We start from the raw sequence: 25,645 nt of genomic DNA, 5'->3' as shown, positions 1-25,645 counted from the left end.
CATGCCTACCCTAGAAGATAGCCTACAGATACCCTACATGCATCCAATCTAATAGATAATGGAGACCATTTTGTGTCCTATGGTCTGACAGTGTGATGTGCAGGGGATCTGTCATATCCCTCACCATCCCTAAGGGCATGGGTTAATAAAAGGGAATAATGCTTTTGGAAGACCAAATGACAGTCCTCCTTCCCTCATACGTGCTGAGGAACTGATCTACAGTGTGAAGCTGAGCAGTTGTGAACCCGAATAACGAAGTGCACATTCAAGCCAATCAGTTGCTGCTAGGATGCTAGTGTGGTGAAGTGCAGTACGGTATGTGCCAGGGTGATGCTGATGGTGCACATGTTGAGCTAGTGAAATAATACCTCCATAGTACTGGTTGGGAAATTGACATCACCTGACATCTTAAATTGGGGTCCAGTAGCCATTCACTTCATTCTGGAAATACAGGCTGAGCCTCCAAAATATGTATTTCAACCTGTACTTTATAAACTGTAACCATTTTACAGATAGGAAGTAGGTGATGCCCTGCGTCGTCCTATTGTTGATGGTGCTTGTTGAGACTTTTCAGCATTGAGCCTCGCTAAACCTTACCCCTATGGGTGAATCTTTGTGCCTGGAGCACTGATTTGGCAACTGGGCCATCTGCTGGAGTACAAGCGGACCTCCTGTAACAAAGAGGGGTCAGAAAGATTCTTAGGTGAGGACAGTCGAGAGTAGTGTTGTATGTAGTGTGGGAAGTCAGTGACCTTGTCACCTTTGTGGCATATATGTGAAGGCGTGCAGGAGGATGGTGGAGTGGTGCAGCTGGAAGGCTACTGTATGAGGACTTAGTGATCCTTGTGCTTGCTGCCTTCTCAGGTGCACTCTGCGTCACCTGTGACTGCTTACCAACCAGCTATGGCAGTGTCTGTGACTACTCAGGCGTGTGCCTCATGCCATGGATGCTGTGTGACTGCATTACGCAGTGGTGTAATTCATCAGTGTATCCACAATCAATGTGCATGAATTCAGTATATGACTAGCGTATTGTCTTGTCCTCCTGAAATATGGCATGCACCTGGTCAGGAATTGTAGCTCTGTTGAGATGAGGATATCGGAGCACGTTGTCCAAGGTCAAAGCGAAGCCTGCATTCTGAGCTTCACCGTTATCAGCAACTGAATTTATATTGCAAACAAGACCCTGTATGACCACTAGTAAATCTGGAGCTGGTGAACTTCACCACGGATGGGAACTTTGCACAGCGTGCTGTGATCCACAAGGAAGGGCTTGCCCAGTGCTGCAATTTTCATCTTTTACTCAAACTAGTTAACCAGCTTTTGATGTCAGTGCCTTTTTTACTGAGATGCCCAAAGAGCTGGTACCTCTTGGGTGCAAAACTTTCTAGGAGAAAAGTTGGAATCTGCTTACTCATGCAGCAAACTCTTCTTGTTCTTTCCTGATATCCTGGAATTGTGTGCTTCTGTCAGTAAAACTGTAATCCAGCACTTGGCAGCTTGTCAGCACGGCAAGTTTTTGTGGGAGGGTTGATTGGCAAGGGGAAACATCAAGCTTAATTTGTAAGGATGTGATCCTGGGGTTTTCCAAGAATTTTTTTTCTATGCGGGATTTCCCGTACCATGAAGGACAGGCTGGCTGAGAGAATAAAAGGCAGGAGTAAAGGCAAGGGGTACAGAGTCTGGACGCTTTGAGTTGAATCTTCAAGTCCATATTCAGGAGTTTAGCTAACTAATATTCAGCAGTCCCTGCTAAATATTAGAGGACTTCTATAGCACCTGACCAATACAACTACACCTGTGAGTATATATGGAGTGTTTTATTATATTTCATTGCTCAGCTAGAGGAAGACTGGATAGGTAGAATTCTGTTAGTTTTTAAAAAGCTATTTAAAAACTATCTTGATGTTAAGAACTGTTTTAGATGATTAATCTCCCAAGAACTGCTGTCTTATTTAATTCTTGAGAATGATTGTTTAAATGCAGAAAAGATTAAGTGGATGATATTTTATACTGAATTGTAAAAAAGCAGTGTATGTTCTGTACAAATGTGTTCCTTTGATCTTTCATAGCCATCTGCATAAAAGACAAAACTCAGAAACATGACTTGCTTGTGGTTCCTCTCTCTCCTTGCTTATGGTAAGTGTATATGTCTGCAGAAAACTAGATGGGTGGTAATGTCAGTGTGCTTGGGTTTAAGCTCAGAATTAAGCAGATTTTTTTTGAATGTGACCTAATTAGCTTGAGGCTAGATTCCCGTAGAAAGCAGTAGCTACAATGGCATGTTACCCTGCTTACCTGTCAGAGATGTAATTGGCTCCTATGATTTACTACGAAGTCTGCAGAGCTTTGTGTAAACAGACGTAGTTTCACAGGCTGAAGTAAGTTGCTATGCTTGATGGTGACATACCTGATTTGAAGCTTGCTGATTAATCATTTATAAAATAATTGCTGCTAACTTTGTGCAGTTTCAGATATTGACAAATGTGCAATATTTGTAGAGCTTTATGGATCCTATCCTAGAGAAGGAGGGGAAAAAGTCTGATAGCAACTTTTTGCCATCTTTTTGTTCCAGGGCTTACAATACTGGAGGGGGTGAATGGTTGGACATACAATTATTCAGATACAAACATGACCTATGATAAAGCAGAGCAGTGGTGCAAAACGTTTCACACTAACTTGGTTACCATTCAGAATAAGAGCGAAAACGACTATCTCAATGAAATCTTACCCTCCAATCCGGGTTACTACTGGATTGGAATCAGAAAAATTAATGGTAAATGGACCTGGGTAGGAACAAACGAACCACTGGGAGATGATGATGGAAACTGGGCTGCCGGTGAGCCAAATGACACAGGAAACAATGAGAACTGTGTTGAAATCTACATCAAAAGAGGGAAGGATGATGGCAAATGGAATGATCAGAATTGTGACAAAAAGAAGGTCGCCTTGTGCTATAGAGGTATGGTATCAGAAAGTCCTTTTCAGTGAGCTCCTGTGGAGATGAGATAGCGGGATGGGTTGTTTAACCTGGCCTTACATACTAACTACCTGACCCTGTAAACACCAGTACATTTATCATTACAGAGCTGAGGTTGACCTTATTCTAAGAGCTGGATTGATCTCACCTACCTTCTAGCTCCCAGAATATCATACATCTTTTCTAAGGGAGTTATTAGACCCTCTCCATTATCAGTGGAGAGAAACAGGCTCTTCCAGAAGATGACTGATCCTACTCTGAAGTAGGTGACTGAGCTAGATGAGAATTGTCCTTTTGGAGGCATCTGTCTCTCTCTGCTAACTACAGAACACTGGTTTAGATTTGTGTAGAGATGGCTATTTTTTTGATAGGTCAAAAAATAAATCTAAGTGAAATATCTGCCAAATCAGAGCTGTGGTGAGTTAATGAAGAATGTCTCTGAGGATTTCTGCATACCCCATAGTATATTGTTCCTTTTGCATTTTAATTATTGCTAATAACTGAGAACAAGTGGTCATGGAGTTTCCAGCCAGTGGAATTCTTTCCCTGTGAGCTAGTTTGTCAAAGCTATTGATTTCTGAAATGATTCTGTGAAATGACGGGATAGCCTTATGTAGCAAAATTCCCTGACTTTCTTTTGCTGTACAAAGTGCTCGTTTAGTTCCAGAAAGATAAATGAAGCACCAACCAAGTTTCAGTAGTGGCCATTGCTGATTCTATTTGATTGAATTTTTTTTTGCAGCTTCTTGCAACGAGTCTACCTGCAGTGGCAATGGGAAATGCAACGAGACTATTAACAATTACACCTGCGATTGTAAAGATGGATTCTATGGGAGGAATTGTGAACTTGGTAAGATTACTTCATCCTCCTTTCCAGCTGGGGAGATGGTCATGCTAGCTAGTGCTCAGTTTGTCTGGCTTGATTTGCCTCATTAGCCAAAGAGACTGACTCTGTACCTTGTGCTTCTTTGAAGTTAAGACTTGTGATGAGGTACCGAAACTTGATCATGGGAATCTTGAGTGCAACCATTCATTGAAGAGCTCTGGCTATAACTTGTCATGCACAGTTCGGTGTGAAAAAGGCTATGAGCTGACTAAATTGAAACCAGTATACTGTAATTTTTATGGGGACTGGTCTGCCCCTCTTCTATCATGAAAAGGTGACCTTATAACACAATGATAGATGGGATTTCCACATTATACATAGCTCTGTGGATACATATACATAGCTCATAGTGGATACAAACTGAGATTCTGGTCCATTACTTTAATTCTCTGGTGAAGATGCTATTGTATTGCAGCACACAGGTCTCCCTCATCCTGAAGAGATAAAATGGCCAATGTCCCAGTCCTGGTTTAGACTATGATGTAGGGAAAACCTTTTCTGCCTTTAAGTGGAGAACAGGGAATGGAGATGATCTTGTCTGACTGTTCACATCAGGCCAAGTACTCCTGAATAGCTATTTTTGAGGTGTTCAGCATACAATAAGCTATTGTTAGAAGAAGTAAAAGCCTCGTACATCACCAAGCAGCAGTCAAACTGGGAAAACTTTTGATAGTAACTAGCTGCTGTCATGAGCTGCAGATGAATTTACAGCCTTGCCTATAAAACAGTCAGTCTTCCATTTTGAGATCTTTCCACTCCTATCTACTTTCTGAAATGGCAGGATAGTAAGTCTCCTTTCTAAAGCCGCTTCTATGCAGCGGATATGTTGCTAAGCTTCAGGAAAGTAAAAACACTTCACTTTGTTCCAGACTAATGTCTGCTGCCTTTTATGCTTTCAGCTGTGACCTGCCCTGCCTTAACACCCATTGCTCATGGCTCTGTGAACTGCTCCGATCCCTCTGTGAATGTCACCTGGGGTACAAACTGCACATTCACTTGTGAGGAAGGATTTGTCCTGAAAGGACCAGCCACACTGCAGTGCGGACCTTCTGGGAACTGGACTGAGGAGCAGCCATCCTGTGAAGGTACCTTTCCTTATCCCTGCCCACCCGAGCACTTGGGGCTATCAGCATGAGCATGTTGAATTCCTTAGACATCTGTGCTGTTAAGAATTAAAAGTTAAAGAATTTAAACTTTTAAAAAAGAATTTAACTTTTTAAAAAATTTAAAAAAACGTTTTTTAAAAAAAAGTTTTAAAAAACTTTTTAAAAAAGAATTTAACTTTTAAAAAAGTTAAAGAAAAGTTAAAGAATAAAGAAAAGTTAAGAATTACTGGGTTGGAAAATATTTCCTTGTCAATGTGAAACACACTGAAATCCTATTCTCTGAGTGAGAGCCCAGGTTAAATTCAGTCTCTCTCCAGCCCTGGTTGGGTGTGCAAGGTAGTATCATGGCCTCAGTAGAGGTTAGAGGTAATAGAGTTCTTATGCTTTCAGCTGTGACCTGCCCTTCCTTAACACCCATTGCTCATGGCTCTGTGAACTGCTCCGATCCCTCTGTGAATGTCACCTGGGGTACCAACTGCACGTTCACTTGTGAGGAAGGATTTGTTCTGAAAGGACCAGCCAGACTGCAGTGCGGATCTTCTGGGAAGTGGACTGAGGAGCAGCCATCCTGTGAAGGTACCTTTCCTTATCCCTGCCCACCTGAGCACTTGGGGCTATCAGCATGAGCATGCTGAATTCCTTAGACATCTGTGCTGACTGCTCTTGTGATCCGTATGTTACAGCTGTGAGGTGTGAGGCTGTAACCTGGCTAGAAGGTTTCATGACCTGTGACCATGTCCCTTGAGATCTTATCTGTCACTCCTGTTGTGATTTCCACTGCCAGGAGGGCTATATTCTGGAGGGCCCCTCCAGCACTGAGTGCCTGGCAGGAGGACAGTGGTCAGAGCCATTTCCAAAATGCAAAGTTAAGAATTACAAGGTTGGAAAATATTTCCTTGTCAATGTGAAACACACTGAAATCCTATCCCCTGAGTGAGGGCTCAGGTTAAATTCAGTCACTCTCCAGCCCTGGTTCGGTGTGCAAGGTAGTATCATGGCTTCAGTAGAGGTTAGAGGTAATAGAGTTCTTATGCTTTCAGTTGTGACCTGCCCTGCCTTAACACCCATTGCTCATGGCTCTGTGAACTGCTCCGATCCCTCTGTGAATGTCACCTGGGGTACCAACTGCACGTTCACTTGTGAGGAAGGATTTGTCCTGAAAGGACCAGCCACACTGCAGTGCGGATCTTCTGGGAAGTGGACTGAGGAGCAGCCATCCTGTGAAGGTACCTTTCCTTATCCCTGCCCACCCGAGCACTTGGGGCTATCAGCATGAGCATGTTGAATTCCTTAGACATCTGTGCTGTTAAGAATTAAAAGTTAAAGAATTTAAACTTTTAAAAAAGAATTTAACTTTTAAAAAAGTTAAAGAAAAGTTAAAGAATAAAGAAAAGTTAAGAATTACTGGGTTGGAAAATATTTCCTTGTCAATGTGAAACACACTGAAATCCTGTTCCCTGAGTGAGGGTCCAGGTTAAATTCAGTCACTCTCCAGCCCTGGTTGGGTGTGCAAGGTAGTATCATGGCCTCAGTAGAGGTTAGAGGTAATAGAGTTCTTATGCTTTCAGCTGTGACCTGCCCTTCCTTAACACCCATTGCTCATGGCTCTGTGAACTGCTCCGATCCCTCTGTGAATGTCACCTGGGGTACCAACTGCACGTTCACTTGTGAGGAAGGATTTGTCCTGAAAGGACCAGCCACACTGCAGTGCGGATCTTCTGGGAAGTGGACTGAGGAGCAGCCATCCTGTGAAGGTACCTTTCCTTATCCCTGCCCACCCGAGCACTTGGGGCTATCAGCATGAGCATGTTGAATTCCTTAGACATCTGTGCTGTTAAGAATTAAAAGTTAAAGAATTTAAACTTTTAAAAAAGAATTTAACTTTTAAAAAAGTTAAAGAAAAGTTAAAGAATAAAGAAAAGTTAAGAATTACTGGGTTGGAAAATATTTCCTTGTCAATGTGAAACACACTGAAATCCTGTTCCCTGAGTGAGGGTCCAGGTTAAATTCAGTCACTCTCCAGCCCTGGTTGGGTGTGCAAGGTAGTATCATGGCCTCAGTAGAGGTTAGAGGTAATAGAGTTCTTATGCTTTCAGCTGTGACCTGCCCTTCCTTAACACCCATTGCTCATGGCTCTGTGAACTGCTCCGATCCCTCTGTGAATGTCACCTGGGGTACCAACTGCACGTTCACTTGTGAGGAAGGATTTGTCCTGAAAGGACCAGCCACACTGCAGTGCGGATCTTCTGGGAAGTGGACTGAGGAGCAGCCATCCTGTGAAGGTACCTTTCCTTATCCCTGCCCACCCGAGCACTTGGGGCTATCAGCATGAGCATGTTGAATTCCTTAGACATCTGTGCTGTTAAGAATTAAAAGTTAAAGAATTTAAACTTTTAAAAAAGAATTTAACTTTTAAAAAAGTTAAAGAAAAGTTAAAGAATAAAGAAAAGTTAAGAATTACTGGGTTGGAAAATATTTCCTTGTCAATGTGAAACACACTGAAATCCTGTTCCCTGAGTGAGGGTCCAGGTTAAATTCAGTCACTCTCCAGCCCTGGTTGGGTGTGCAAGGTAGTATCATGGCCTCAGTAGAGGTTAGAGGTAATAGAGTTCTTATGCTTTCAGCTGTGACCTGCCCTTCCTTAACACCCATTGCTCATGGCTCTGTGAACTGCTCCGATCCCTCTGTGAATGTCACCTGGGGTACCAACTGCACGTTCACTTGTGAGGAAGGATTTGTCCTGAAAGGACCAGCCACACTGCAGTGCGGATCTTCTGGGAAGTGGACTGAGGAGCAGCCATCCTGTGAAGGTACCTTTCCTTATCCCTGCCCACCCGAGCACTTGGGGCTATCAGCATGAGCATGCTGAATTCCTTAGATATCTGTGCTGACTGCTCTTGTGATCCGTATGTTACAGCTGTGAGGTGTGAGGCTGTAACCTGGCCAGGTTTCATGACCTGTGACCATGTCCCTTGAGATCTTGTCTGTCACTCCTGTTGTGATTTCCACTGCCAGGAGGGCTATATTCTGGAGGGCCCCTCCAGCACTGAGTGCCTGGCAGGAGGACAGTGGTCAGAGCCATTTCCAAAATGCAAAGTTAAGAATTACAAGGTTGGAAAATATTTCCTTGTCAATGTGAAACACACTGAAATCCTATCCCCTGAGTGAGGGCCCAGGTTAAATTCAGTCACTCTCCAGCCCTGGTTGGGTGTGCAAGGTAGTATCATGGCCTCAGTAGAGGTTAGAGGTAATAGAGTTCTTATGCTTTCAGTTGTGACCTGCCCTGCCTTAACACCCATTGCTCATGGCTCTGTGAACTGCTCCGATCCCTCTGTGAATGTCACCTGGGGTACCAACTGCACGTTCACTTGTGAGGAAGGATTTGTCCTGAAAGGACCAGCCAGACTGCAGTGCGGATCTTCTGGGAAGTGGACTGAGGAGCAGCCATCCTGTGAAGGTACCTTTCCTTATCCCTGCCCACCCGAGCACTTGGGGCTATCAGCATGAGCATGCTGAATTCCTTAGACATCTGTGCTGTTAAGAATTAAAAGTTAAAGAATTTAAACTTTTAAAAAAGAATTTAACTTTTAAAAAAAGTTAAAAAAAACTTTTTTTAAAAAAAAGTTTAAAAAAACTTTTTAAAAAAGAATTTAACTTTTAAAAAAGTTAAGAAAAGTTAAAGAATAAAGAAAAGTTAAGAATTACTGGGTTGGAAAATATTTCCTTGTCAATGTGCAACACACTGAAATCCTATTCCCTGAGGGCCCAGGTTAAATTCAGTCACTCTCCAGCCCTGGTTGGGTGTGCAAGGTAGTATCATGGCCTCAGTAGAGGTTAGAGGTAATAGAGTTCTTATGCTTTCAGCTGTGACCTGCCCTGCCTTAAAAATGTCTGGTTTTGCCTCTGTGAACTGCTTCCACCCTAAATTCAAATTACTTTGAAAGTAGCGTACTTTACTAGTGCAAAGAGTAGGGCCAAAGACAGGAAAGGCACTTTAGAACTCTTAACCATTTCTTCCTGTATTTCAGTTGTACAATGTGAAGCACTGACGCGTCCTGAGAAAGGCTCTATGGTTTGCTCGCCTGATACTAGGAACTTCACTTACAACACATCCTGCCTCTTCGCTTGTTCAGAAGGATGGAAGCTCCGTGGTTCTCATGTTCTTAAATGCAGTAGCTCAGGAAACTGGAGTGCCAGTCCACCCACATGTGAAGGTACTTTATCTATGAATAAGCACAGAAAAGTGTTACTAGGTTTCTAGTCAAGAGAAGGAGATATGTAAGGGTAGAGAAGATAACAGCAACCGGTGAGTTAGAACTTCTAGTGCACAAAGAAAAAAGCCTAATGAAATCTCAGAATATGTTCCTTGAAAATAAAGGAGAAAATTCCTTGAAGGTCTTGTTGGGAAATCTTGATTTCTTAAAAATAACAGAAGCCTTAACCTGACTTTGGGATTTTTTTTGTTCTTTAATAAAATATTTCTAATCTTGAGCTGTTTGCATATAAATAAGGAGCTTTTCTAGAAAAGTATAACTTTGTAGGGATTTTGCATTCTTCAGTCTGCTTCTCAGTGGAAGAAGTATAGATTTGTAAAGTTGGTGTGATAAGTCTTCAGCCGAGCAGTTCACCCAAGAAACTCACAGAGCTTTTCTGTGAAAGGCTGTAATTTTACAGGGCAAAAGTCTCAGCCTTGCCTTCCCATCCAAGGCAGTAAGAGCTGTCTCTGTTCTCAGTTAGGCACATGCTTGGCCCACATGAAATGTCTTTGCTTAACATGCTAAGAGCTCAACTCCCCTTTATTTGGGCATAGTTTAGAGTCTTGAATAATTTCATTGGTTTCAGTGGAACTCTTCGAAGAGGAAGAAACCACAGCAGGAATCAATATAAACCAGAGTGTGGAAAAAAAAAATAAAAGCATAAATTTTAGCTTGTGGCTGGAGGTTAGACAGACCCTGGGATAGTTAGCCTATTGCCTTGCCGTTGCTTTGGCAACAGGTGGGATAATTTTTGGTATGTAGCATTTCATCTTATGCACAGGATGTCCCCTATCTCAGCAAGAGATAGAACAAGCAAGTGACAAGCAGCAGTTTTGGTTTCTTCCGAAGAGCACAAGGAAAGGGAAGAAACAGGGTTTCAAAGACTTCACATGCATCCTGGTCTCACTGAAACTTTTTTTCTTTCAGCTTCTGGACAAGCCAAACAAGTCAACTATGTCTCTGAGGGTTTAATAGCCACAAGTGCCTCTGTGTTGACTGCAGCATCATTCTTCCTTTGGCTAGCAAGACGTTTAAGAAAAAAAGGTAAGAGATTGGACTGTTTTATTTACCTTCCTGATTTGTGTGTGTGTGGTACCTCCAGATTCAAAAAGCTTTTTGAAAAGGTAAAAGCTCATTTAAACAAATTACAAAATTATTTTCAGAAAGCCTGCATATGTGCTACATTTGGCTTTACGATGAGCATTTAAACATCCAAAAGTTTAAAAAAATAATAATTTAAGAAAATAATTAGAGGGGAGGGGAAAGCAACAGCTATTCATCAGTAATTACTGCCAGGGAAAGTGAGTGGGATTTTGAGACGGGGCTAATAACACAGTAATAACTGCCTATGAGATTTGTTGTTAGATCGATGTTTCTTTATCAAATATTCAGAAAAGTTTTTAATTAAAATAAAGTTTGCATGAGAGGGCTTTCATCTTGAAATGATAATATTTTTCTTTCTTCTTGCAGCAAAGAAATTCACTCCTTCCAGGTAAGTTGTGTCTCAAAAATCAGCATGAAAAGCATTGGAATCACTTTTCTAAAATCCATTTGATATATAACAGTTATCACTAAAGTACTTTTCATTTCTGTTTTATAGCAGCTGCCAGAGCCTTACTATTGAAGGCAGTTTCCAGCATGCTGGCAAGATGGTTTAACTCCAGGTGTTTCAGGTAAGCATGCAAGAAAGCTACACTTCCCAGTTCTCTTCCTTTTAATCACAGAAGTCATCAGAACTGTTAATTGCTATACATTTGCAGAAATAGCAATATGCATTTGGGGTACCTAATATGCATCTTGGTATTGCATAAAAGTTCCTAAGGAGGCTGGTCAATTTATTTGGAAATGGTTATTCAGCTCCTAAAGGATGATTGTGCTGAGTTGCCTGTCTAGCTGTATATAACATTAGGAACACTTTTGTGCATTTTTGCTGCCTGCTGCATACAAAATTCCTCTGACATGAGAGAGAATACAAATCTATGCCAATTTTCTAATTTATAGCGGAATTTTGTTCTCTCTGCAGGAATTGAAGCCATCTTTACTTATGTCTCAGGTTTTCAGGAAATGAAACTGCATGCAGATCAGCAGCTGTCCAGATGTTTTTACCTCTTGCTGACAAGATGATTCACCTTGTGTATTGCTCAAATTTTGAACTCAAGCTGTCTGGTATTTTCATTGAAGACAAACAAGCAGAGGGCAAAATTCTGGCCTTCTGGCAAAATACTGTCTGCATTCAGTCATGTAGTTATCATAACTGGGAGCTTGCCATCTCTTGTCCAGATGGTGAGCAAATAGTAAGCTGCTGCCTAAAGAGGAGGCTGGTTTCTCCTCTGTTCTACTCAAAGGTACCTCGGTGAGGTGAAGACATGCATTATTTCACATCACTTCCTACACTGCTGGAGATGCCTTCTCTGGAGACATATGGGTTATACTTGCAGAAACAAAATAATTGGGATTAAGAAACATTCATTGAATTGCTTTGAAGCCATCGATCTGGTTTATTGTTGAAATCAGTTTATTTTAAGATGATGTCCCAGACATAAATGGACAGTTATTTGGGTTTCTGCTGCATGTCCCAGAACAGAAAGCTTGTGGACTTTTTTGGTAATAGCACTAGGAATGTTGGTGCTTGTAATAGGTACTTCAGTTTCTGAATGCAGCAAGTAGATCTGAAATGATCTCATCCCCATGGGATTACTGTAATACAGGTGTGTATATATAAATATTTAATTTCTTGAGTGATTTTTACTGTGGGTATTTCTGTGCTGTTAACAGCAAATGTTTAAAGCACCTGTTCCTGAGTAGGTCTCTGATCACTGATCTGGGCACAGGCCATTTTAAAATGTCAGATATGTTTGTAAGATTACACTCCTGCATATAATTTGCAAATAAAATGGAAGTCTCAGATTTGTATGTGTATATATATATATAGCAAGTATGATTTATAAAGCTCTTAAAGGACTTTAAATGAGTCTTAAGTTATGTTTAAGTTATCATAAATTAAACATCTGCTTGACTTGGAATTTGATATGTATTGTTCTATTTGTAACATTATTTAATAAAATGTTTTAAATGTAATGCTCCTTTTCTGAAAACATCCATCTTTTAAATGTGCACTGTGGCTATGTGGTTTCAGGAGCAGAATATGAGGGTATGGGGGAAGGACTGGTTAAAAAGGAAGTCTGGGGAGCTTGCTTATTCAGCTTTCCATGTTTTCATAGCAGTCAAGGAAAGAGTAGCCGGCAGATGGCACTGACTACCTGGGAGCCAGCACAGTCATAGCTAGACCCCAAACCAGCATTCCCGGTCCTGAAAGGAAGGAGGAAGGCTCAGTGATGCATCCCATAAAGCAGGTGCTTGGACCAGCAGTGAGCTTGGAGAGAAAGATGCTCAGGAGGGAGAGGAGAGCAGAAGGAAAAGCAAGTAGGTGACCTTGATGCATAGTTAACAGCACAAACCCATGCAGGACTTTCCCAGGCCTTTCTGCTGGGACGTTAGTGGGGGCTGGCAGAACATGGGCTAGCTGGTGAACATACAGCTCTGGGGATTTGGGGTGACTATCCAGGGGCCTCCACTCCCACCCTGGCTTGGGCTATAACCAGACTGCCCTAGGCTAGTGATGGCCAGGTGCTGCTGATGGCCAGGCACTGCTGTAGCTGCTCTTTCCTGGCCCTTGAGACAGCCAAGGGAGCTGTGCTGTAGCATTCTGTAGCAGCTGCCAAGAGCCAGCCCCTGAGGAAACATGAGGTGCGTTCCTGCCCTAGGCAAGACTCGAGAGAAGCCATCAGGCCAGTGAGCAAGGGAGATGGTCAGGAGTTGCTGCACCACGAGGGATAGTGCCTGTTGCTGTTTATCCCAAACCGATTAACACAGTGGCTGCCAGTGCTTCCCCCGGCCTTGGCGGCAAGGTGGGGCCCAACCGTGTGAGCAGATGTAGAGCAGTAATCCTTCAGGTTCCCTGAGGGGACGTAGAGATTAGCCCGAAACGCCCTGCTCTGAATCCCTGCAGGAGCTGTTTTGAGAGCTAAACCACCACATGGGTCCCCCAGCCTGTCCTTGTTGTTGTCCTCTACATGCACAGTCTTGTAGCGTCCTCTGGAGACAGCTGCCCAGGCCAGCACAGCTCCTACCCTGCTGCAGTCAGGACAGCCCCGCTTTTCTCTCAGGAGGTGACCAGAGCTGGTGCTTCTAGCAGGTTTTCTTTACCTCGCCTGGAATCTTATAGGACCTTTCCTACCAGAAAAGAGACTAGACAATTATCCCACTCCAAATGTTCATCCCATGTGACTTCTGGAGGCAGCAAGAGTGAGACCCTGTTTGGGCAGGATTAGTCCTGCATTCTCCTCTTCTCACAGCAGGTATCACCAAGGACAGATCCCCTCCCCCCCCCCCAAAGAAGGTCCCCTTCCTTCCAGTGGCATGCAGGCTACATCTATCCTCAAAATTAACATTATTCCAGGGTGTAGTTAAAACCCCCATCTGTACTTGTCCAGGTCCATTGGTTCTTGGTCCCCTTCTGGCATGGTTTATTCCTGCTTCAGGATATGAATTGCCAGCTCTGATGACATGGCGTGTCCAGGCCTCTAGGGTTTTCAGGAAGTCGTTTTTGTAATGAGCATGTCTCTATCGCTGTGACTGTCAACTCAGCTCTTCTATTGTTTGCTGTCTGTCTAGATCCTGCCCTGGCAAGAGTGGCCATGGGAATGTTTGCTGCCAGACGGTCACTTCGTAACTCTGTTGTATTGCTCCTATCAACAGTGTGCTGCCATGCGACCACCAAAAGTCCACAGTCTTTGCTGGAGGGACTTTCCTTACTTCCTGTTGTTCTATTTCCCGCAAATTCCTCAGTGCTTCCTGGGCCCATGGCATTGTTCAGAACAGGATCCTTGCTTTGCCTGGCATCTTGTTTTGGAACAGATACCTGCTTGTGCTGTAAGTTATGGAAACTGTGAAGGTGACATTAACTGGGAGGCGTGTGTGTGTGCTTTCACGGCTCTGCATGTTTGCTGCTTAGAGAGGGGATGGTTTTTGTGGTACCACTTAACACTTCCCTGATGAGCTGAGCTACCCAGGCCGCTTTAGATTTTTGCATCTGCAGCCCAACGGAAGGGGACTTAGAAACAAACTTTTACTTAAAGCGTCAAAGACAGGTAGTGTTTGGTTTGGGGTAGGTGTCTCTTTGGTGGCATGGACAGTCTAAACCCTGCCCACATTGGGGTTTGCCTTGTATTTTCACAAATGGTTAGCCATCAAACAAGCAGTCATTTACCAGGACCTGGCTGAAGTTGCCTTCCAGAGCTCTGGTTTTCAAAGGCTGGACTAGACCCAGCATTTGGCCACTGGTTCTTAGCTCTCAAAGGTAGGTCTCTTCTACAGGCTCCGGAGACTGCGAGTCTTTGCAGCTCCTTGCGTGTTTTGCAGAGGACTGGCAGCAGGGACTTTGAAGCAGTAGCTTCTGCAGGAGTTGGAGTCACGAACAAATCACTAACCTGTTCAGCTCCTGCTCTGGGAGCTGTCAGAGGATATTAGGGCCAGGAGGCCAGACTGCGACATTTAATGTCTGTGCAACGCAACATACTCAGGCCTTTGTGAGTCTGTTTTCTGTCTCGCTCCTGTTTGGATTCCTCTGGTTCTTGCAGGGGACTGGCTGCTGCTTCTTGGCTTGAGCACGCTGCTAATGTAGGGCTGGTGGTGGGTACATGGTGAGGGGTGTTCAACCCATGGGTCTGGAGGAGTATGTTGCCACAGTGAGTGCTAGAGCTGTCAGAGACACACAAAAACATACGACATGCTCCCTGGGAGCCATATTTCCCATCAAAGGAGAAGTACAGCGTAGGTTTGCCGATATGGTTACCAACCTCCTGTTGGTATTGGGCAGAAAAAGCCCAGTAGAGGGCAGAACAGCAAGCGCTGCAGTCCAGCCTGCAACATTTGCAGTCATACCATGGGGTTCTGCAGCTTGGTTTACAGCCCCTCCCATGCAGGCATCTAGGGTGAAATGAGCACATTGCAGGTTAGCTTCAGCCAGTGGAGTCAAAATGGGTGGGTTGTTACTGCTACTCACCTGGTGCTATTAAATCTTGCCTAGGAGGGAGGCAGACTTGGCCAGCACAATTCAGCCATGGCTCCAGTGGTGAGAGAAATCCACAGCCCAGAAAGTGCTTCCACAGCTGATGATGGCCAATGTTTTTTTCCAGCTCAGGAAAACTGCTGCCAAGAACAGGTCGGTGTGCAAAAAAAGCACAGACACCTCCTCAGCAAGGCAACAGATGCCCCCGGGCAGCTGCCAGCAGGTTTTCTACCTGCCTTCCCACTTCAGGGAAGGACATTCCCTGAAAAGCCCAACAGTTGCTTTGACTTTCAGCCTGGGCCAAGTGGGACCTTCATCAACTTCTCGCCTCACCAGCTGCCATGAAAGCAGCGATGGCAGGTGTGAAATTGCAGGTGACTTGCTTGCTTCTGGCACTCTAGTGCTGTCATTTTGGGCTTTTGACAGCTTTTGAGTGGGCAGGAGGAGGGAGTTGTGCTAAATCCATGCCTTTTGGAGCAGGCCTGGGTCATGGAGCACTTGGGTAGAAGGAAAAGGGTTAAACAGAAGACAGGAAACACTTTGTTCAGGGCTTATTCTACAGAGCAATTTCTGGGAAAGGAGGGGCTGCAATCAGGCAGGATGTTTTTTCTTTGGGATCTTGGGAAATCAAGCCCAGCCTGGCCTAAACCAAGAGGGAAATACAGCGCAGCCAATGCTGCATGGAGCTGTGATGTCCCCACTTCATCTTATCGCGCGTCAGTGCAAACAATCCAGATAACATAAAAATCAGACGTGATGAAATGCTAGGTTCACATGAATAACAAAATGCGCCATGGAGAAGCGATATGATTTTAGCAAAAAGGCAATGGGAGTGATCCTAGAAACCCTAAGACAGACGGATAGGGTTCTACCCCATCCTCAAGATGTTCCTTGTCACAACTCGTGCCGGGGGCTCTGGGATGGTCAGGGAGGAGAGCAGGGAATGCTGTCTGCATCGCAGAGCTGTTCCCAGGCTGGAGTCTGATCTAGATCACCCTCAAAGGCAGCAGAGAGAAGCCCTGCAGGTTAGTTAGGAACTGCTGGGTCAGCATCAGAGAACAGAGGAGATTTTTGCTACTTCACAGCTATTCACTTTTGGCAAGGCAAAACTATTTCAAACAACCAGATGTAGCAGAGGATACTGTTTCCTTCCTAATCCACGGACCACTTGCCACACCATTTGACAGAGGCCGAATTATTAAGCCTACAGAGTGCCTGCAAGTTTGGCGGGGACAGGGCCTGAGGTAGAGTTGAGAGACCTTCACCGTGTGCCTTTGGAGGAAACAGTGGCAGTTTGCATTGCGTAGTAATTGGCAAAGCCACAGTGCATTTTGCACGCGCTACTCAGACATCCTCTTCATGCAGAGTTTGCTCAGGCTGGTGGTTTATTTGCACTAGAGCCAGGCCAGCTGTTCATCTGGACACATTTGTCACTCTGCTCTTTTGAACTGGGGCAGGTAGATATCACTGCTGAGGTCGGTACAGATCGGCCTGGTTAGTTTTCTGTTCCTTCTCTTAGCTCTTTCTTCAGGAATATTCAGTGCTGTTTCATTTGCCCTGCCAGAATAGAGGGTTTAGGTTATGTGCAGAGTGGTGTAAAATCCCAGCTGACACACCAGAAGGTTAAAAGATCCGTCTTTTCAAACATTGATTTTAAAATCCAGATTTTAAAAACCTACTGGACATAAGAAGTTTCTTGTGAAGGAACTGTAATTACTTACAAACAAGCATCTGGCTCATTGAATGCACGTTAAGTGCCGAGAACAAGTCAGACAGATTACTATTTTCTCCAGACTGCAGGCAGCATTTGTTCAGTTTGGCTGCATCAGATTCATAGGCGGTCCTTCAGGCACTGACAAAAGTGTTTCAGATGCTGCCAGAGGAAGCTAATAACACACACGCGTTCCTGCGTGCACACGCACACCAGGCTGGTCATTGCTTCTGTTTTGTCACTTTTACTTCCTGTTTCCTTGCAGATTTTGGTTCTTGGCCCATTAAATGGTGAATGACTCTTCACAACATCCTTCCTTGTCTGCTCTGTGGGAGCAAGTCTGTGCCGTCTGGCAGGTGATGGAAATTGGCGACAGGGTCTCTGGGGACTTTTCAAGCACTTTATTCATGTTCCAGCATGAGCTGGGGATGGTTGCAAATGGCAAACAGATTATCTGCTTTCACGTCAACGTTGAAGCGTAGCTCTGGAAGGTGATTGTGCTTCAGAGAAGTGCACTGGGCAGGGATGGACCCTCTGTCTTTGAGGGGTTTGGGGAGCGTGGACTCCCCTGGACTTTGCAATGAGCAAAGCTAGCTCTGAAGGGCAGCTTTTTCCCCGAGCTTGCACCTGGGGAAAAAACTTGTCAGAGGATCCTGGGAAATAGGATTTGAGGGGCCCCAAGAAGTTGCCTACTCCAAACCCCTGTCCCAGGCTGAGAGGGATGGCGCTGCAGGTGGAGGTTGGTGCTCTGCACTGCAAGCCTGTGCAAAAAGCAGGGGCTTTCTGAGAGGGATCTGGGGGGCTGCAGGGATGCTCCAAGGAGTCCCTGGGGTTGGGTCTGCAGGTCCTGGCGAGCTGGAGTAGTTTGGTGTCTGAATCTGTGGCTATTTCAGAAATCCCACGCTGGGGCTATTAGCTACTCTAATACTGGCTTGGAGGGATGAGCACTAGGTTTAATTTCCTGGCATAACTGGTGGCTAAGTCTGAACAATTTATGCCTCCACCTTGTGCCAGTGATCTGGGTTGGCCGTCCTTCTGTTCCTGTGTCTGGTGTGGGAAAATCCAAGCCTTCAGGGTGTTTGGATGCTGTGGGAACAGGTGCAACAGGGGACCCAAAGAACAACAGATCAGAAAACATATGGGACAGCCCCAGCTCTTCATTAACCTAATTGCTATAGCTTCCACGAAGGTCTGCATTGTTCCTAGCATGTTGTTTCCGGTGCAAGTAAGCACCAGGCTCTGAGATAGAGTGCAGGCACAGTCCTGTTATCAGCAGCCCCTTCCTCCCTAGAAGGGGCCCAGCAACCAGACCACCTCCATAAAACCTAGCCGCTGGGCCCGGGCTGCGGGTGCTCATGCCCAGATGTGCTGCCCTCCTCTCCAGAGAGAGCAGGGGGGGTGAGGAGAGGGTTTTGAAAGCTCTGATCTTTGAGCTGTGTGCCTGTCCTCCATCCCAGGATGTTACTTGCTGACTGCTGCTGCAGGGGCAGTGAGTTGTTCCAGCTGCAGGTGGTTGGCTGATAAGTGTATCAAGCCAGCTCACCTGCACTTTTGATGGCATGGTAAAACCTCTAGGTATTTGTAGAAAGAAATTGCATTGTGACTGGTGAAAAGGGAACACTCCAAATGCTCTTTGGCTAAAAAGCACAACTGGGCTGTAGTGTTTTCCTTGGGATTTCGAATCAACCAAAGGAGAGTCAACAATCTTCGCTAACCTTGTTCAGTGCTCAGGCAACAGCAAGCTTTTTCACTTCAAAGACTTGCTCTTCCTCACTGAAAGTATTTGGGGAACAAAATCACTCCCAGTTTAAAGATTTGTCTTTTCATGAAATTGAATTGCAAATAAAGATGTTGTCCTAAAAACGCTACAATAACCTCAAAGCTGCCTGAGGTTCGAACATGTCTTCTAATAAAAATCCTTGTGTTGTGCTGCAAACTGAAATTTGAAATGAGTTGTCCAAATGTCTGGTATAGAGGAGCCCAGCCAACCAGCCAGCCCGCTTTTGTAAGGGAGCAGCTATTCCCACCTATGTTTCACTCCAGCAGAGCCTGGATCCTCTGAAGCTCAGGGACTTGAAGCACAACAGAAGGGGCTGCCTTGAGAGGTGCGGAGATGCTAGCAAGCAAGGAGGGAGAGTGCAGTATCCGATGCGGGCACATCTTGTCTGGCCAGCCAAGCCAAATGTTTATCACCTTTGGATTCGCCATGCTGCCCAAAAAGCAAAACAGACATGTAGTAGTGTTGGCAATCTCTGTAGGAACCTCCTGTCTGCCAGATTCCCTCTCCCTGCCCTCCCAGCAGGTGCCAGCTGGGTTTCTGCTTCCTTTCATCCTATGATCATCTTTCATCAAAGCAAGCACAGTCAGGGGACGCAGAGCCCAAAGGCTTACTAAAATTAGGTCTGATCTTTGGTCCTGTTTGTAAGTTGTTTCTAGGCCCGGTGGCACCTGACGGGCAAAGTGGCTAAAATCAGGGTTTGCAAGTCCTAAGTGCACCTGTGTTTGTATTATTGTTTGCAAAGTCCCTCGGAGCTGCTGCGTGCCTGTTAGAACAAAACAGCAGTGCACAGGCAGATCAGAGAGCCCCCGTGAAACTGATTTCAACATAGACAAGCAGCCTACGCTATCAAAGTAGCTGACAAAGGAGGATCACGGGAGAAGCGCCGAGGCTGTGATTTTGACACAATCAAACCACGTTCGTGCAGTGCCCGTGACTCAGTGCTGGAGTCACGCAGGTTCATTGTGGAGGTCTCTGGATTTTCTGCAAAAACAACTAATGAACAAGACGTTAAGTCCCAATTAAGTTAATGGGGCTTAAACAAATCTTTCAAGTTGGATGTAGCGTTTTGTGCTGTAGTGGATCTGGATCTTGCTAACGCTTCCCTTCCCCCTTCTTCCCATCAAAGCTACTTAAAAAGCAGTGGTTAAAAAGGAACAATTAAGAACAGCGGTTCAAAGCACAAAGTGTGACCAGAATAGGTGTTGGGAGTGGTGGTATGGAATATCTTCAAAGAGGTGATGAATAACAAAAGAGGCAAGGAGGGAGAGCAAAAAGCGTGCTTTGTGCCTTTTTAATTTTTTTTTTTTTAATTAGGCTTGTGTATTTTTGAACAAAGAGGAAGTGTTGAAGTCAGGTCTGTGGTTTGTCTGTGATTACCTAACACACTGCCTAGGAAATCGGTGCCAGTTGGCATTGCCGTCCCCACACCTTGATACACTAACCCTGTCTGTCCCCAGGCTAGAGCACCCATTGGTGCCGGATCTGAAATAACAAATCATCCCAGCTCCTGTCTGCTCTCTGGGCACCAATTTTGGTCTAGCTCAGGTCTTCATGAAACACTTGGGTGGTTGGCAGTGCTCCACCAGACCTGTGCTCAACCTGCAGGCTACAAAACGGGCTTCTAAAGAGCATAGAGCCAAGGAGAAGTTGGTCCTATTACACTGCAGCATGGCTTCGCCATGGTGCACCTCTGGTGCAGAGCTCTCTGTGTTTTCCCTTCTATGTGGTGTCCCTATATGCTGCAGCGTGTGAGGAGGAAGGGCTGTATGGGTTATATTGTGCCCTGGGACAGGGATGGAGCTCTTGTCCAGGATCCTTTGGGAGCAGGAAGGATGCAAGTTGAAAACAAAAAAAAGGAGGTGATTTTCCACTCTTCATTCACTTGCCCTCCCAGCGCCTCCTTCCACACCCTAGGGAGACGCAGGGGAAACCCTGGTGTCAGCTCTGGCTTGGGGCAAGGGCTGGCTTTTGAAACAGGCTGGTCCCAGATTGTTAGGAGCTGTATAAGCTAAACCCAACATCTTCAACTTCACCTGAAAACAAATTTGCAATCAGGCCTAATGAACATGCTCCCAGGAAGCTTTGCACGGCATGCTTTTATTGTGACTCCATCTGTAAAGGTCTACAGCCTCTTGCTTGACAAAAACAAACAAACAAACAACAGCATTTTTTTTCCTCCTAACAAGGTTTCCTTAGAAATGGATCCACTGCTGAATCCCGAGTCTGCCTGGCATATTCTGGGGGACATCTGGCGTAAATTCTTCATTATTAGATTACATTAGTTGCAGCAATAATCATTCACATGGGATTATTACATCCAAGCTTGTCTCATTGCCTTTATCCTTTCACACATTGTCTTTCCTGGTTCCCCTTCAAAGGGCTGTTGTGAGTCTGTGTTGGAGCAAGAAATTAACTCGTTAGTAATTTATGCATCATTTCCTCCAGCCACATGTATTTAGGGCAAGATCAATAAAATATAATAAGGAAGTGGGTGGGTATTGCCACTGCGGGGCTGAAATAATTCCTTTGGTATCACTGTAAATCCTTCCCTCACATATGAAAACCTGCAGTCCTGTCCATCATTAGCTTATTTTGCTGGGCTGTATCATCAGGACATTGATTCAGCTCCTTTGTGTGCTCGCAGGCAGAGTTCACGTCCCTGCTACTCCTGCTCACAGCCACACAAAGTGCTCTGCGTGGAGGTTTCTGATTTTGAGGGAGCAGTGTTTCATAGCAGCCTTTCTTCTGGCTCCTGTCGCATATTAAAGCCGTGTCACCTAACACCGCAGCCTGATTTCTGGGGTGGCTCCGCTCTCTGGCATCTGCTGCTGTATGTTTGGTCTGAGGAAGGGGAAGGGAACATGAGAGGGATCCGGGCGCAGCAGCTCAGGGCAGGGAAGTCTTGCAGTCTGTGGGCACTGGGGCAGCAAACCGGAGTGCATCTGCAAGGTCAGTGGTAGGGCTGAGAGGACCTGGAGCCCTGCACTACTGCTCTGGGTGCTGGACGGTCCTTCCCAGGTAAAAGAAAGGGGAGTTTGGCTCCATCTCACCCATGGCAGTTTAAGGATGGAAGAGGGGAAATGCCTGTTGTGAGAAGAGACAGCAGACAGCTTTCGGGGTTTCTCTGGTTCCTAGAGAGGCCCAGAGCTGATGCCACAGGGTGCCTCGTCTTTCCATGTCTCTTTTCTCACGTCCTGGCTCCAATCTGGACATCTCTACAGGGTTTCACGTCCATGAGAACATGAATTTGGGGAATTTGCTGCCTTTTCAGATTAGGAGTTCCCTGAATATGCAAGCAAAGTCAAACCAGCACTTTGACATCCCTGCTAGCTCTGTCTGCCTGGACTCCCTGGGGCTGTTTCTCCTGTGGGAGATGTCCCAGTGGTTGGCACTGATGTGGAAGAGGCTTTGTGGTCCACCTTGGCTTTAGCAATGCTCTGTTTGATGATCTGAGGGGATGACAGCAATGCAGGGCCTCTGGTTTCTGAAAGCCTCTGGAAGGAGAAGTCTCAAGATCACTTTGCACTCTGGGACCTGCGTGCTTTGTTGCTGTAAATATGGAGAAATCCAGGAGAGGGAGGGGTTTACAAACCCCTCACAGCTCTGACTCATCCCCCAGAGGAATATTCTCGGTGCGGTGTGCTGGGCCGGGCAGCACACGGCGTACGGGATGGGGCAGCACAGTCGGTGCAATCCTGCCCTCCGCAACCCCGGCGATGTTGACACAGCCTGGAGGGGAGCACAGAGGAGATGAGTTCCCGAGATTATCAGTGCAGACAGGGGAGAGGAATGTTGTTTGCTTGTAGCTCCTCTCCATCTGCTCGTAGCTCCTCTCCATCAGGACTAGCAAAATCGAAACGTGGAGGGAAGATGCAGGCAGACGCCCACGCAGGGTTTGAGAGTGTAACAGAGATAAGCAGGCACAGAGACAGAGCCAGGGGCTCAAACTTCAGCACAAGAAAAACTGGTTGCAGCACAGGCTGGTTGTCTTCTGAAAGCCTTCTGGAGACAAGGGTCTGTCCAGGTCACCTGTACACAGCCAAGGACATGGCGCAGGAATGCATGTAGGACATTTCTCCCCTGTCACCTGCCCCCACAGTCCTCAGACAGCTTCTCTGAGGCAAAAGCCAGCTATGCCTGGTCTCCCCCGGAGTCCAGCAGCAAGGTGGCTAGCACCATTACTTTCCTAACTGCAAAGTTTTTTATCTTGTAGAGTGAGGATGTTTGCAGATGGGAGAAAAAAGGGCACCTGGCAGAGAGAAAAGAAGAGAGGAGGAGGAAAGCAGAACCGAGATGGGCGACTTATGGAGCTGTGATAAGAGTTCAAAGGACAGCAGCTATCGCAGTCTGAAGTCAGACAGGCTGGGTACAACCCAAGGCTGCTCATGATGGGATGACAGTTGTTTGCTTGGTTTTCTTCCATCAGAAGCCAGGTTTAGAAAAGGAATTGCTTCCAGGAGGCAAATTCTCAGCAGAGCTGCTTTGGACCATCTCCTTTGTGTCGCGCAGCCTTTCGCAGCCAGCCCTCCCCCCGGCATTGCAACACCTCCTGTTGTCCAAAGGGACAGGAGCCCAAGAGCAAACACAGGAAACCCCAGCCCTGGTCAAGGTCTGGGAGGTAAATTTGTAACTTAGGACAGATCGTGAGGATGCTGCTGTGTCATGCACAAACACTCCTTTCTTTCTGATCCTCTCCTTCTCCAACAGCCCAGCGCGGATGGGAGAGCTGATCCCAAACCTCCCTTCATGGTTGAGTCCGCTGAAGAGCCAGGACGCAGGTTGGAAATGCAGCCGGGCACGCAGGCTCCTTATTCCCTGGAGACGGGCTCCTTCCCTCACTTCTGTAAGTCCTTGCTTTGTCCTCGTGCGAATAGGTCGTGCTGAGCTGCAATGCGGGATGCCAGCTGGGCTGAGCCTCAATGGGAATTTAATTCAGGTGCGGGTTTTGGAACGAAACCGCTCTACTGCTCTCTCCTGTTCCTTCAGCAATAGTTTCTTCTTGAGCTTGACGAGGAGAGGTACAGTTCTGATAGCAGGTGTAGGGGACTCGTCTTTGCGAGGCGCAGCTACGTGGATCTGCAGGAAAGTCAGTCGCAAGGATGGTGGGAGAGCTGGAGGTCAGGGCTTTCAAAGAAAGGCTAAGCAGCTACTGCTGCTCAGTGAGGAGAGGAGAGAGGAGCAGCAGAAGTCTTCAACACCAGGGGCAAGTTATAAAATGATGAACTTCTGTTGTAGGAGGGAAGAAACAGGTTAGGCACTGGGAAGAACTGTTTAACGGAGTGGAGGAGATATGAAGGGACAGCTGGGCTGGGGAGGAGGTGGCAGCTCCATCACTGACCACCCCACGTCCTGATTTGGGGAGGGAGATGGGTAAGAGGAGCTTACCAGGTCCCTTCCAGACCTGTTTTCTGTGAGTCTGTGCTTTCCTCCTGAAGTGGAGGGCATTCAGGGTGTGGAAAGGGACACTGCACGTAGGGTTGAGGCCTGCAACGGCTCATATTAAAGGAGTTGCGGGGATCAGCTCATAAAGGTTAATAAAGGATGGGTGGAAGTTACGCGTAAAGTTAGTCATGAATTTTCTTTGAGAATAAGTCTTTTAACAAAGGGCTGTTTCTCCAAAAACTGAAAGTCTCCTTGGATAAATATTTTGTCAAATGTATTTAATATGTGTGTGCATATATACATACACATTTCCATATATGTGTGTGTGTATGGAGAGAGAGAGAATTGATGTTGAGAATTCCACTAGAAATTGTCAAAATAATCTTGTTCATTTCAGATTTGTTTGAACCTAGTTTGTGTTTCGAACTGACCCAATGTATTTCACTACCTCCACTGCTTGTGAGCTCTTTACGGTATATGTACAACCATATCCTGAGCACGGGGAATATATTGAGTTGCCTTTATATATTTCCAAGTCACATAAGATTTAAAACAGCAACGTCTCTTGCTTCTTGCTTAGTAAATATATGTCATGTATCCGTATCGATATGGAATTTAATTAGCATCAGATGATACATTGTTCGGATGATTCCTGTCTATCGGGTAAGCCAGTGGCACAACGCTGGAATCGATTTTCCTGGCCGTTAATAACAGCTGCAGCAGCAGGTGGATGCACTGTTTCGCCCGGGAATTATGGGGTGCTGCAAATAACCCCGATGTGGTGCAGCAGATAGGTGGGGGGTGCTGCTGGTGCTGCCACCCGTGTGCTCGGGCATGCAGTGAGTGCCCCAGCCGAGGGCAGCCCGGTGCCAAGGCATCATCAGCCAGTCTCTTTGCACTACAGGGCTGAATCCTGGGAATCCAAACCCAAAGCTGGCCTGGGTGGGGATTGCCCCCAAAAGTCCAGGCAGAGCACAGCTGCCCTAGGTTTATCAGCTGCCTGCATGCCCCGCTGTCACCTACCTTTGCTAATGTCTGCCCTGAAGGTTTTAGCACCATCGTCTGCAAGGTGAGCCAGGAAAGAAACCAGATGTGTTCCTTCTGTTGAGCTTCCTGCCCTGCCTGGGACAGGGCTTGGCACCCTGTGACCTGCATGGCCTGAATCCATCAGTTTTGCAAGATTCCCTGCCTTTTTACGGGGGTGATTCACTGTATACTTGAGAAACTGCAAGTATATTCCTGGGTGCTGACGGCTCCGTTTCTTACGGAACCCTGGACAAATAGGTGTGCGTGTAAGTGAAGGACAGGGAGCGGTGTCCAAGGCTCAGAGACCTAAAGAGCTGATTTGTATCATGAGAGCCAGAAAGCCCTCAATCCCACTGGCCTGCTCTCATCCCTTGGGATGAAGGAAGCCTGCCTGGTGCTCGGCCCCAGTCCCAGTCTCAGGCTTTATCCCCAGCCCCTGTTGTCAGAA

General features: G+C 45.9%; 2 protein-coding genes across 6 annotated transcripts in view; both read left to right on the top strand.

The window, feature by feature from the left end:
• Positions 1-553: 553 nt before the first annotated feature.
• On the top strand, positions 554-12,306 carry LOC308198718 (E-selectin-like). Of its 4 annotated transcripts, none has more exons than XM_080601613.1 (16): positions 554-1,800; positions 2,073-2,139; positions 2,576-2,962; positions 3,723-3,830; positions 4,766-4,951; positions 5,363-5,548; positions 6,013-6,198; positions 6,541-6,726; positions 7,069-7,254; positions 7,597-7,782; positions 8,244-8,429; positions 9,001-9,186; positions 10,156-10,272; positions 10,699-10,720; positions 10,829-10,901; positions 11,252-12,306. In XM_080601613.1, exons 2-15 carry the CDS (start codon positions 2,103-2,105, stop codon positions 10,884-10,886), a joined length of 2,217 nt encoding a protein of 738 aa, XP_080457739.1. In that variant the 5' UTR covers positions 554-1,800; positions 2,073-2,102; the 3' UTR covers positions 10,887-10,901; positions 11,252-12,306. The 4 variants fall into 4 exon arrangements, with proteins under 4 accessions (XP_080457739.1, XP_080457741.1, XP_080457742.1 ...); XM_080601614.1 differs by having other exon boundaries at positions 897-1,800; positions 11,282-12,306; XM_080601615.1 differs by lacking the exon at positions 8,244-8,429 and having other exon boundaries at positions 892-1,800.
• Positions 12,307-12,528: 222 nt separating this feature from the next.
• RXRG (retinoid X receptor gamma) overlaps positions 12,529-25,645 on the top strand; it is a 43,917-nt gene continuing 30,800 nt past the window's right edge. Inside the window, exons 1-2 of one of the 2 annotated variants that reach the window (XM_080601618.1) lie at positions 12,529-12,651; positions 23,497-23,632. In XM_080601618.1, the coding sequence (XP_080457744.1) occupies positions 23,536-23,632 (97 nt within the window). In that variant the 5' untranslated portion in view covers positions 12,529-12,651; positions 23,497-23,535. Of the gene's footprint in view, positions 12,652-23,086; positions 23,408-23,496; positions 23,633-25,645 lie in introns of those variants that run through there. The other variant, XM_080601617.1, reaches the window with a different exon arrangement.

Source organism: Anser brachyrhynchus, assembly GCF_964034855.1.
Source record: "Anser brachyrhynchus genome assembly, chromosome: 8".
Lineage (NCBI taxonomy): Eukaryota > Metazoa > Chordata > Aves > Anseriformes > Anatidae > Anser > Anser brachyrhynchus.
Note: the sequence above shows the minus strand (reverse complement) of the source record. Positions and strands in the feature narration are given on the sequence as shown.